General features: G+C 43.6%; 1 protein-coding gene across 1 annotated transcript in view; it reads right to left on the bottom strand.

Annotated features, from left to right (window-relative positions):
* LOC124116076 (protein phosphatase 1H-like) overlaps positions 1-13,728 on the bottom strand; it is a 30,708-nt gene extending 16,980 nt beyond the window's left edge. The window contains exons 1-2 of the mRNA XM_046477286.2: positions 13,261-13,728; positions 7,374-7,506 (exon numbers count right to left, since the gene is read on the bottom strand). Coding sequence (XP_046333242.2) covers positions 7,374-7,506; positions 13,261-13,484 — 357 coding nt within the window. The 5' untranslated portion in view covers positions 13,485-13,728. The remainder of the gene's footprint in view (positions 1-7,373; positions 7,507-13,260) is intronic.
* Positions 13,729-14,258: the final 530 nt, after the last annotated feature.

Below are 14,258 nucleotides of genomic sequence, written 5' to 3'. Positions count from 1 at the left end.
GGATGCTGTGTTAATACCCACAACACAGGATACTATAACAATACCCACAACACAGGATACTATAACAATACCCACAGCACAGGATACTGTGTTAATACCCACAACACAGGATACTATAAAAATACCCACAGCACAGGATGCTGTGTTAACATCCACAACCCAGGATACACAGAGGGCGGACATATAAACGGTAGGCAAATTGAGTCCACGGGCAGATTCGTGCCCATTTCCTTAGATTCACAAGGATGCGCCAAGCATGACAACGAAAACATATAACCGAGAAACAGATAAAACCTTCCCTTTCTTCGGTTTCTTCCTTTCATCGTGCAAAGTATATTTGGTTAAATGTATACATCTGAAGTGTATTCATGTCGTGAAAGGGAATTACCCCCCGGGGCTCTTACAAAGGGGAAATGCATGGCGTGATACGTATGCAGCTCGAAAACAATTTATAAAATGTATGAGCACTTTTCTGCCTTTCCCCTCTTGTCAAGGTCAATTTAAGATTGAAAGCATGTCTTCTTCATACAATATACATTAGCATGCCTCCTTGTCAGAATGATGAGATCTGATTGGTTCACGTGATCTTGATAAAATACTATGGGGATGGAAAAAAACATTCTAGGCGGGAGAATAAATCGCCCGCTTCGAAGCAAAAGGCCGCACGCTTCCCCCACGCTTGCAGATTGAAATATGTCGTGAGATAAATTCGTTGCAGCAGTATCACTCGGGGTACGTGTGGTTTTATACGTCCCGTGGTACAAAACCTAACGCAGGACACATGAAACCACACGTACCCCGAGTGATACTGCTACAAAATATACCGTAACGCAGCAACACGCGCGTTACATGTGACATCTCTCTCCGCATGTCTCGAAGTACGGGTAACTCGAAATTCCAAGGACTTCGGGTTAACGAGGTGTCGCTGTGTGTCTATCGTACATCCTTTACGGGATTACGGAGTTATCCGTAGTTCCGTACAGATTCCAGACCCAAGATCTAAGGTTTGTGCCAGATCCATGGCAGTGGTGTGTATTCCGGGTTTGAGTGAGTGAGCTGGGTTTAACGCCGCTTTTAACATTATTCCAGTTATATCACGGCGTGTCAGCTTAATGTGGGAGGAAAAGCCCGAAGTGATGCAGGTCTCAGACGTTTACCACTTCGGTGAAACCCACGAGCACGGGTATGGTATTCCGGGTTTGAACTGACCACAACAACAGATGCTTGTCGTATAGGTGACTGTGTATACTCCTCAACATTTGATAGGAATATTCCGAGTGTCCAGATGGGGGATAAATCTGACTGGATGCTAAGAATAGGATGCGATTTGGGCGTGGACCTGACGCATGTAAACCTTCATTTAAAATAATAATAAAGAAAAGTACATATGGGAGCGTGCGTGCATGTGAAGATTTCCGAATTATCGCAATGGGTATTGCATTGCATAACAGCGGTTGTGTGTTAAGACATGCGACACTGTTTCATACCCGACATGGGCATGTTCGATTCCCGACATGGGCACAATGTGTGAAGCCCTTTTCTGGTGTCCCCCGCCGTGATATTGCTGGAATATTGCTAAAAGCGGCGTAAAACCCTACTCACTCACTCATACAGGCTTCACTTCTCTCCCATAACGACGACAAAATGAGTCCCGAGTTCACTTTAATGCGGGAGAGTGAACAATACTACGCTATACTACTCAACTCGTGATAGGAATACTGTGCTAGCTGACCCTCAGTCTGGAGACAACGACGTACATGTATATAAATATTACTTTATCTTCCAGCTTTTTCAGTTTGCACGCAGTAATAATCTGTCTAGCAAATACAGCTAACCAGGGCACAATAGAAACAACATTGCAATTTTCAACTGTTGTTTTGCGATACGTCGCAGTCCTTTTCTAATTTAGGATGCGAACAGATGCAGAAACCACATCGGGAATAGAGAACAACGTCGCATGGCTTCCGAATCACCGCAGCTGGAAAAACCTTCACTGCGCAGTGTCGCTCTGTGCTGAAGCGCGCCACGGCTCCAATCGGCAAACCCCGCCCCTTTCCGGAAGCGCCATTTTCCAATGACGCACACAGTGTTTTAATTGCGTGTAACAACTTTCGCATCTACCACAGTTTACAGTTTGTAATATTCTGAACGGCTCTCCATCAGTAAATGTACAATATCTTCCTGATTAGACCGGCTTTATACTACAAAAGTAGTATTTTTTAACAGTATTATTTTTTAGATTAAATGCTTTTGTGACTTATTCAGAATGTTACACGAAATCTAGGAACACGTACATTTATTTAAATTCAATAATTTTACAGCAACTATTCTGACAATACACATCTGATAATTATGTCAAAATATATCCTCATTGAGAATACAGCATGACTTCATCTGACCCGTACACAATTTATAATAATTTTCACAAAATACCTTATTCACATGTTTTTTTAAATTATTTCTCATATATTAAGGAGTGTTTACACTATCTGAAAACTAGATGGGGAAATTAAACAGTTTTTACCCGAGTAGGCTGGTTTTCTTGGAGGTTTCTGTTGTAATTATTTCCTTATTTTAACCTATTTCCTTGACGATAAAGTTATTCTTGCTACTGTTGACCATGGTTTGTGACAGTTATTTCCCAATCAGCAGCAATTATACAAATGTACCCAATTTCCCGTCATTTGAGTGAGTATGGTTGTACGCCGCTTTAGCAATATTCCAGCAATATCACAGCGGGGGTCACATTGTACCCATGTCGGGAATCGAACCCGGGTCATCGGCGTGACAAGCGAACGGTTTAACCACTAGGCTACCCGACCGCCCCTGCAGGTCTCAGACGTTTACCACTTTGGAAAACCCACGAGTACGGGTATGGTGCTGACAAACATAATCCGAGCGAACGGGATTCGAACCCACAAACAGGTTTCTGACATGCCCTAGGTTCGCAACTATGCCAGCGAATGACGGCTCTTTAGACAACTGGGTTAACTGTTCCCCCACAACCATAAAGGTTGTGAGTGATGTGTTTAGAGCCAATGCACAGCTACTTCATATTTCGGGGGCACGGGTGGCCCAGTCGTCTCAGGCGCCGCGATTCGCTGTGCAGAGTTGCGTCCCTTGGGCACGCCAGAAACCTATGATTGTGGGTTCGAATCCCGGTTCGCCCCGATTATGTTTCTGGGTTTTGTCAGCACCATACCCGTGCTCGTGGGTTTCACCGAAGCACTAAACGAGACCTGCATCACTTGGGGCTTTCCTCCCACATTAAGCTGACACGCCGTGATATAACTGGAATAATGGTAAAAGCGGCGTTAAACCCAACTCACTCACTCACTCACTTCACATTTCAACCCATTCCTACTTGGCACCAAACCGTTGTCGTCATCGAAATTTCATGCGAAATTTATGTGAGCCTTGCTTTCCAGGGTTCGAGATTCTTTAAATTTTAGTTTCAATGGCACGATTAAAATCATAATGAAACAATTACGATAACTTCCCCGTGTCTGATTGACACACTTAGAAAACGTATTGTTTTAATGGCACTACCTTGAGACAATGTTTATTCTATGAAACCACAAATAAATATAACAATCAAATGAAAAATGATAAACATATGAACACGATTAATGCACAGTAGGATCATTAAACTTACATTTTGGTATTCAGAATTGAATATCTAGTCTTGGTGAAATGGCATAAATTATTCATCTAGAAGCACACTTTATTTCTAAAGGGCACAACCAAACACCTTTATGTATGCCCTGGGGCACACTTGGTGTTTATTTGTTTGTTGTTTAATAATCGAGTCTGGACCAGACAATCTAGTGATTGACATTATGAGCACCGATTTACACAATTGGGATCGATGACATGACTCAACCAAGTCAGCGATCTTGACCACCCGATCCCGTTAGTCGCCTCTAACGGCAAGCATGAGACCTATTTTCTACGCTGGTACACTTCAAAAACAAATATGTTTCTATCCCTGCTTGCGTTTATGAAATCAGCGTTACACAGAAGCCTTTGATATTGATGACAATAGTACAAGTATAAAGTAAACACAGGAACTGGAAATATATCGTAGCACGAGGAAGGAAACTTATCAACAAACAAACAATGAGGTTGAAGGGTGCCCCCGACACACGCAGACTGCAGACACAAGGAATGGGGAATCGAGACTTGATTTGCATATTTGACGAGGACTCATTTTACACATTTATAACGATTTTGACCTCTATGCATTGAGGGAATATTTTGTAATGAATAATGAATGATATTTTTGGCGTTTTTATGACATGAAATGCATTATTTTCGTCAAAACAATTGGTCCGGGCTCTCGACGATTTGATGAAATGAAAATATGTTGGATAAAAAGCAATCACTCAAAATTATTAATACGTATAATAATCCATTTTTGTCGCCTCACGCAGGAGGTTTGGAGGGAGCATGCGCCCAACATAACGGCGTGAATTAATTTATTTCGTATTTAAATGTAATGTTATACGGTAAAAGTTCTGGCAGCTGGTTGCCATTTAAAGTATCGTACATGAAGACGTTCATACCGTACATACGGTACGCACGTATATCTTCGATAAGTGCGTTTTATGTACGGTTCTTTTACTGGCAATTTAACCATCTGGCAGGACTTTTACGGTATGAGAGATACCATTTTTTTACCGTACAGATCCAGTGAAAGTGGTTACAAATTTTGTTTGTTTGTTGTTTAACGCCACACTCAACAATATTCCAGCTTCGGCAAGGGTGGAAACTGGACTTTTATAGTCAGTTAATTCCCTTGCCTCGGGAAGATGCATTTCAAACAACCTAGACATGGACTGCTTTAAATCTATCCCGACGTGCACGTCCAGTGAAAAAAAGAAAGCATTTTACCAAGTATCCTCAGTAACATCGTCAAAGCATATATATTCCGGTTACTATGCAGTATCTGTCAGTACCGAGTTACGACACAACCATGTGTGCTTCGTGCGTTGTACAAAAATGGTCCAAACGAGGGTCCAGATTAAGAGGGCCGGACCAACGATGGTCCAGCCTAACGAAGGTCCGGACTAACGGGGGTCCGGATTAACGAGGGTCCGGACTAACGAAGTGCACAAGCACACATCATGAGTACACAATGCCCACATAATGGGCTGGGGTTTACCCTATGTAGCAACTATTTGTAGACATACGACTGCAATACAGTTTGGGGCAAAGGCGAATTACTCACGTGAGCATCAAACCAAGTCATACTGATCAACGCAGATGTTTTTATTTCGTTTACGTTGTGAAACTGACGGGATATTTGCGACAATCACATGACTCGAAGTGTTTTCAGACAGTAGTAGACAAATCGACTTCCTGCCCTATAAACGAGTTTAAACGCCTCAAATTCTCATCGGGCAACGCAAATTACTTATACAGGGGTATGTACATGTTATCGTAGATAATATTCCGAGCAACGAAATTTACACAGAAGGTGTATTCGTGAACGCAATATTACAAGCAAAGAGTAACTTACTTGGGGACTTGTTGCTTACTATATAGGTATACTTCCAAACAACGTACAATAATCATATATGGATCAGTGATAAGGTAAAATTCCCAACAAAGACAATTACCGGTGGGGCAGGATACGCTGACCTTTTCGTGAACACCTGTTGTCACCGCTATTTGATAGTAATTCATAAACACCTGGGCCCACTTGCACAAAGCGATCTTAGCGCTAAGATGATCGTTACTCCCATACTTTAACATAGGCTTACAATAGTTGTAGCGCTAAGATCGCGTGGTGCAAGTGGGCCCTGGTGTCATCACTATTTGATAGTGATTCATAAACGCCTGGTGTCACCGCTATTTGATAGTGATTCATAGACACCTGGTGTCATCACTATTTGATAGTGATTCATAAACACCTGGTGTCACCGCTATTTGATAGTGATTCATAAACACCTGGTGTCATCACTATTTGATAGTGATTCATAAACACCTGGTGTCACCGCTATTTGATAGTGATACATAAACACCTGGTGTCATCACCATTTGTCAGTGATTCGTGAACACCTGGTGTCATCACTATTTGATCGTGATTCATAAACACCTGGTGTCATCACTATTTGATAATGATTCATAAACACCTGGGGTCATCACTATTTGAGAAAGATTCATAAACACCTGGGGTCATCACTATTTGAGAAAGATTCATAAACGCATGACCATTATATACTCCGAAACGTACAGTCGACTTTTTGATGGTGTTTGATGAATATGGAAATGGTTTTGTCGCATTTATTTATATTAGAATATGTTATTAAGCACCAATACTCTTGTGTAACAAATGGTCATACGAGTGAGTGAGTGAGTGAGTGAGTGAGTGGGTGAGTGAGTTTGGTTTAACGCCGCTTTGAACTGGAGACTCCAGTTATATCGCGGCGTGTCAGCTTAATGTTTGAGGAAAGCCCGAAGTGATGCATGCCTCAGGTATTAACCACGAGCACGGGTATGGAGCTGACAAACCTGGAAACATAATCGGGGCGAACCGGGATTCGAACCCTGGTCGGATGAGGCTCACTCGAACCATCACCCACGACTATGGGGCAGTTGGGTAGGCGGATGGTTCAGGCGTTCGCATGGAGCTTTATGTGTGTGTGTTCACATAATGAAAAAAACCTTCTGTGGGTGTTCACATAATGAATGAAACTTTCTGTGGGTGTTCACATAATAAATGAAACTATGGGCGTTCACATAAAGAATAGGACTTCTGATGAACGGTCAGATAAGGAAAATGATTTCCACGGGGTGTTCACAAGATGTTCGTGCAGGTGTTCACATCGTGAAAGACGATGGGAACATTTGGCCACGCTATATTTAAAAAAAACTGCACTAAAATTAAACCCTAATTTGAGTGAGTGAGTGAGTGAGTTGTGTTTAACGCCGTTTTTAACAGTATTCCAGTCATATCACGGCGTGTCAGCTTAATGTGGGAGGAAAGCCCGAAGTGATGCAGGTCTCAGACGTTTACCACTTCGGTGAAACCCACGAGCACGGGTATGGTGCTGACGAACCTAGAAACATAATCGGGGCGAACCGGGATTCGAACCCACAATCATAGGTTTCTGGCGAGCCCAAACACTTCATTTGAAGACTCACTAGAAATTATTGTCCTGTACACACAGACTGGCAGCACGAGTGAGTGCGCGTGTACCGACTTTACACGGCCGACATGGATTCCTGACCATCATCCAATGCATCGCCATACCGCTAACAACAGGCACGGCCCACATTCGTTAAATACCTGTATAGCGTGTCATAATCCCTCAACTCGTCACCAACCCCAGGGACGCTATGAACCGGTTCTTATGTATCCCCCCTACCTGCGAGCTTGGAGACTTAGGCCTATTGTTGTTTGTTACGGAACCGTTTGGGGTCTGTTGCCTGCACGTTAAGTAGAACTGACTTGCAGCCGCCTGGTCCTCGTTATAGCGCGACTTGCCACCATTCACGCACCTGCAATGACAAAAGTAAAATTAACACTTCATATTGTTTGTTTGTTGTTGTTTAATGCCCGGTATATGACGGCGGTCTTTAAATAATCGAGAATCCAGTGATTGACATCATGAGCATCGATCGACGAAATCGGGATACGATGACGTGCATCAACCGCCCCGTAAACATCCGGGAAAGAAGAGGTCTTCAGCAACCCATGCTTGTCGTAAGAGGCTACTATGCTTCTCGTGAGAGGCAACCCATGCTTGTCGTAAAAGGCGACTATACTTGTGGTAAGAGGCGACAAACGGGGTCGGGTGGTCAGGCTCGCTGACTTGGGAGGGTTTTGTATGGAGACTTGATATCTTTTTCACCAGATAATTTTTAATTAAAACTATGAGCCTAAATATTTTTAAAAAGATCCAATCCAGTGATTGACATCATGAGCATCAATACGAGCAATTGGGATACGATGACATGCATCAACCAAGTCAGCGATCCTGACCACCCGAACCCGTTAGTCGCCTCTTTCGACAAGCTTAGGTGCCTTTTACGGCAAGCATGGGTTGCTGAAGACCTATTCTACCCCGGATGTTCACGGGTCCGCTTTTAACAGTGTTCCAGTTATATCGCGCCGTGTCAGCTCGAAGTGAAGCAGGTCTCAGACGTTTACCACTTTGGTGAAACCATGAGCACGGGTATGGTGCTGACAAACCTAGAAACATGATCGGGGCAAGGCGGGATTACAACCCATGATCACAGGTGGTCAGGCTCGCTGACTTGGATTGCCGGGATCGATGCTCAGGATGTCAATCACTGGATTGTCTGGTGCAGACTCGATTATTTACAGACCGCCGTCATATAGCTGGAATATTGTGCGGCGTTAAACAACGAACCAACCAACCCAGAGAGCAATTCTGAATAGTGTCATGTCATTCATAAAATGATTGTGAAGGTTGAAACCTTAACGTAGTGATAGTTGACACAATGACATTCTCCTTCATTAATCCCATGTGATTGTTTATGGGGTTTCAGCATACTGCAAACATAGCTGGATATAGTGAGATAACTGGGTAATAATAGCACATCAAACGACTTTTCTGAGAATTCTGGTATCGACTTGTAACACCGGCCTCTTAATATAATCGTCACCACTCGCCCATTTCCGTCACCTGCAAGAAGACTCGTCCCCCTATCGATGAATTTCATGTGCGAAAATACGACAAACCAATCAGAATGCGCGTATGATTTCAAGTTCTTCGTCAAAGAATCCCTTAGTAATAATGTTTGATTTTACATATGTCTTGCATCTAAAAATATACCCCGGAGATACAGTTAAATGTGCTCAATGATACTGTAAGACTCCGCATATCCCGATGTGCTTTAAATTGCATCTGAAATATATTTATATAATATATGGGGAAATATATGTGAACCATTACGCAACGAGTTGACGATTGTTTTCGGTATGCCCGTTTGCGCTAAGACGGAACCCCGTCGCCAAAATGGCAATAAGAGGGTCACGAGTCGCAAATCGGCTTGTTCCGGAATAACACGAGTTGGTCACGATTGCTCTTAATAGTCTCATGAGGAACACGTGTCCACGGGAGCGTAGTCAATTCTATCGTCATGATATGCACGTGCACAACATGCGCACAACATGCGCACAACATGCGCACATCCTCTCTTCCTGTTACACACCAAATATGTTTTCCCAAATTCTACTTGTCTCATACGCGTTTTGTAAGTGAGTGCGTGAGTTGGGTTATATCACGGCGTGTCAGCTTAATGTGGGAGGAAAGCCCCAAGTGATGCAGGTCTCAGACGTTTACCACTTAGGTGAAACCCACGAGCACGGGTATGGTGCTGACAAACCTATAAACATAATTGGGGCGAACCGGGATTTGAACCCACAATCATAGGTTTCTGGCGTGTGCAAGGGACGCAACTCTGCACATCGAATCGCGGCGCCTTAGACGACTGGGCCACCCGTGCCCCCCGTTTTGTGAGTTGTTCAGCATATCTTAGATTACCAGTAGTACGGATGAACCGTCGGTTAAGGTGAGCTTTAGTTAAAAGCTATTACGACACACATTGAATAAACATATGTTTGACTGTGGTCAGTTTGCGACATTTATCGAAAACATTCATCAATGTCACAGCGTGGGACTGTTTGACTGAAGTCAGTTTGCAAGATTTAAAAGACACATTACTAAATTTGACAGCGTGGGAACAAGACAGCACATGTTCTATAATCACATGCGATATTTTTAAACTAGAAGTGTATTTTTGTAGATCAATTGTCTCCATACAGGATACAACAGGGTGGAGACGTGTACTGGCTGGCTCATCCCGGCAATTGGCATTCAGCTCCAGTGATCAAATATTCAATTATAACCTTTATACGAATACAGCATGTTATCAGATGACTCAGCCAGGCGTGAGGCACACAGAGTGAAAATCACCAAGACGATACCCGAGGCTGATGATTTCAGTTCTCCTGTACCGACTGCCTCGGATCACCAAGTGTATATAATATATATCCGTTCTGTTGTTATAAATACCCTCGACCCATTGGCGGCAATACCTTCTTTCCGCAAGTGACGTCACCATGCCCACATTGTACTGCCTAATAGAATTTCTGATTTTTTTCGACCACGAGTCAATAATAAAAAAACAAGCTATAAAAGAACTTTTAGCTGGAAAAGATATTTTCAATTCAGGGAGGGGTGGTGTGTGTGTGTGTGTGTGTGTGTGTGTGCGTGCGTGCGTGCGTGCGTGCGTGCGTGTGTCTCTGTGTGTGTGTGTGTGTGTGTGTGTGTGTATGCGTCTCTGTGTGAGAGTATGTTAGGTTGGTGTGAGTGAGTGAGTGAGAGTGTGAGGCTGTGAGAGTGGGAGAGTGAGAGTGTGAGTGAGAATATGTAAGGTTGGTGTGTGTGGTGTGTGTGACATGTGCCTGTGCCTGTGCCTGTGCCTGTGCCTGTGTGCGTGCGACGAGCATACTGATGATATCGAAGCATTTGTGGTGCAACGGTGCAAGAATATTTATTGTAATAAAATGGAGATATATTCACTGGATGATCGAGAGTGGGTATTAGAGAGCCACCAGGAGGGTGTTGAACCCACAATCATACTTTATTTTAGGTTCCTGGCGTGCCCAAGGGACGCAACACTGCACAGCGACCATCCCTGCACCAGTACAAAAATACACAGTGACAGTTTTGTGGGATACATACTGTATTTTGATACAAATAATTCTGATAATGCACACTGGTAAATAGTACCTGAATGGTTCAAGCGGGTACCCATTTGACAACGTCGAACATGAAAAACTTGAATGGTACAAGCGGGTACCAATTTCACAACGTGGAACATGAAATACCTGAATGGTACAACCGGGTACTCATTTCACAACGTGGAACATGAAATACCTGAATGGTACAACCGGGTACTCATTTCACAACGTGGAACATGAAATACCTGAATGGGACACCCGGGTACTCATTTCACAACGTGGAACATGAAATACCTGAATGGTTCAAGCGGGTACTCATTTCACAACGTGGAACATGAAATACCTGAATGGGACACCCGGGTACTCATTTCACAACGTGGAACATGAAATACCTGAATGGTTCAAGCGGGTACTCATTTCACAACGTGGAACATGAAATACCTGAATGGTTCAACCGGGTACTCATTTCACAACGTGGAACATGAAATACCTGAATGGTTCAACCGGGTACTCATTTCACAACGTGGAACATGAAATACCTGAATGGGACACCCGGGTACTCATTTCACAACGTGGAACATGAAATACCTGAATGGGACAACCGGGTACTCATTTCACAACGTGGAACATGAAATACCTGAATGGTACAAGCGGGTACCCATTTCACAATGTGGAACATGAAATACCTGAATGGGACAACAGGGTACTCATCTCACAACGTGGAACATGAAATACCTAAATGGTACAAGCGGGTACTCATTTCACAACGTGGAACATGAAATACCTGAATGGGACACCCGGGTACTCATTTCACAACGTGGAACATGAAATACCTGAATGGGACAACAGGGTACTCATCTCACAACGTGGAACATGAAATACCTAAATGGTACAAGCGGGTACTCATTTCACAACGTGGAACATGAAATACCTGAATGGTACAACCGGGTACTCATTTCACAACGTGGAACATGAAATACCTGAATGGTACAAGCGGGTGCACATTGCACAACGTGGAACATGAAATACCTGAATGGTACAAGCGGGTACTCATTTCACAACGTGGAACATGAAATACCTGAATTGGACACCCGGGTACTCATTTCACAACGTGGAACATGAAATACCTGAATGGTACAACCGGGTGTACATTTCACAACGTGGAACATGAAATTCCTGAATTGGACACCCGTGTACTCATTTCACAACGTGGAACATGAAATACCTGAATGGTACAACCGGGTACGTATTTCACAACGTGGAACATGAAATACCTGAATAGTACAACCGGGTGCACATTTCACAACGTGGAACATGAAATACCTGAATGGTACAACCGGGTACGTATTTCACAACGTGGAACATGAAATACCTGAATAGTACATCCGGGTGTACATTTCACAACGTGGAACATTAAATTCCTGAATGGGACATCCGGGTACTCATTTCACAACGTGGAACATGAAATACCTGAATGGGACACCCGGGTACTCATTTCACAACGTGGAACATGAAATACCTGAATGGTACAAGCGGGTACCCATTTGACAACGTGGAACATGAAATACCTGAATGGGACACCCGGGTACTCATCTCACACCTTGGAACATGAAATACCTGAATGGTACAAGCGGGTACTCATTTCACAACGTGGAACATGAAATACCTGAACGGTACAAGCGGGTACCCTTTTCACAACGTGTAACATGAAATACCTGAATGGTACAAGCGGGTACCCATTGCACAACGTGGTACATGAAATACCTGAATGGTACAAGCGGGTACCCATTTGACAACGTGGAACATGAAATACCTGAATGGTACAAGCGGGTACCCTTTTCACAACGTGTAACATGAAATACCTGAATGGTACAAGCGGGTACCCATTTGACAACGTGGAACATGAAATACCTGAATGGTTCAAGCGGGTACCCTTTTCACAACGTGTAACATGAAATACCTGAATGGTACAAGCGGGTACCCATTGCACAACGTGGTACATGAAATACCTGAATGGTACAAGCGGGTACTCATTTCACAACGTGGAACATGACATACCTGAATGGTACAAGCGGGTACCCATTGCACAACGTGGAACATGAAATACCTGAATGGTACCACCAGATACCCATGTCACAGCGTGGAACACGGTTGAACCTCTTGTTACATTAAATCATACATCGAGTACACACGACAAACTGTTGCAGTGACCGCTATATGTAGTTGGTATTTGTACCTATCGTGTACAATGTCTACACAGTAATTTGATCTGTGTCTCAGTTAAACAGGGAAATCACTGGCATTTTCAAAACACGTGGCACAATACAATATTGATTAATTCTAAAATGCACACGCAGTATATCGACTCGTTCGTTTCAGAGTTGACTGTGAAACATCACAAACGTTACGAAACACGGAAGTAGTGTTCAACACTGATGGTGAATCGGAGTAAACAACCACGCCCCCTTTCCCCTGACCATATGTCACACAACACCAAAAGTATAAATAGAAAACACGATGTCTAAACCCCGCGTACTTACTCAGCATACCCACTGCTCCAGGGTAGGGCTGTCAGATCGAGGGGGGTGAGGATCGCCCTGACGGAGTGATCCGACCCCAGAGAGTCATCGTCAATGTTTAAAAAGCTAGGCCTTGAATACACAAATTTATCCGGGAGATTAGAAGTATTCAGCTTGTCATAATCTGGCCTGACAATAGTACTGCCTTTGCGGCTTTTAAACGTCGTCCTGAGCCGCGACAACATCGTCGACGCTGCGTCCTCTACGTGGGCATCTTGTGGAAATGAAAGCCGTGTTTACAGGGAAGCTGAAGCCTAGCTAGACCCACGTCATTCGAGTTTCGCGACCGCTTCACTGTAACGATCGCGGACCATGCATGACGAGGTGGTAAGTGGCGATTATTATCCACAGCAAGGCACAGACTGGGGCTGTGTCGATCCTGTGACCCGTACCACGAGAGATAGGTTCGTTCTAGATAGATATACACACTTCACCTGCCCCGTCTCACGCAGTCAAGCCCATATATTAACGATACAGCTGATTATTATTTTTTTTTGTATACAATAATTTTATAGCGGTGAAATTTGTGACGTCACAGCGCGTTGGTACACGAGCCAGGCGGGCATTACATTTAATCGTTTTGGTGAATAAATTATTTTAAATGACAAATGCGTCTACATCGTTCTGAAACGATTGTTGAGCGCTATGATGTTCGGTGTCGTTATTGTGGTTTTGGTATAACTGTGTCAAACGGTGTTATTTCTAAACGTGATTCAGCATCATGATCTAAAATGTCTCATTGACCGAGCTGTGACTGAAACACCTCGTTATAGAGCAAACTATGGTAATAAAGGTTTTGTTTGTTTGTTGTTTTGACGCCGCACTCAGCAATATTCCAGCTATATGACGCGGTCTGTAAATAATTGAGTCTGGACCAGACAGCCCAGTGATTGACATCATGAGAATCGATCGACGCGATTGGGATACGACGACATGCATCAACCCAGTCAGCGAGCCTG

Source organism: Haliotis rufescens, unplaced genomic scaffold (assembly GCF_023055435.1).
Source record: "Haliotis rufescens isolate VD_foot unplaced genomic scaffold, xgHalRufe1.0.p SCAF_23, whole genome shotgun sequence".
Classification (NCBI taxonomy): domain Eukaryota; kingdom Metazoa; phylum Mollusca; class Gastropoda; order Lepetellida; family Haliotidae; genus Haliotis; species Haliotis rufescens.
Note: the sequence above shows the minus strand (reverse complement) of the source record. Positions and strands in the feature narration are given on the sequence as shown.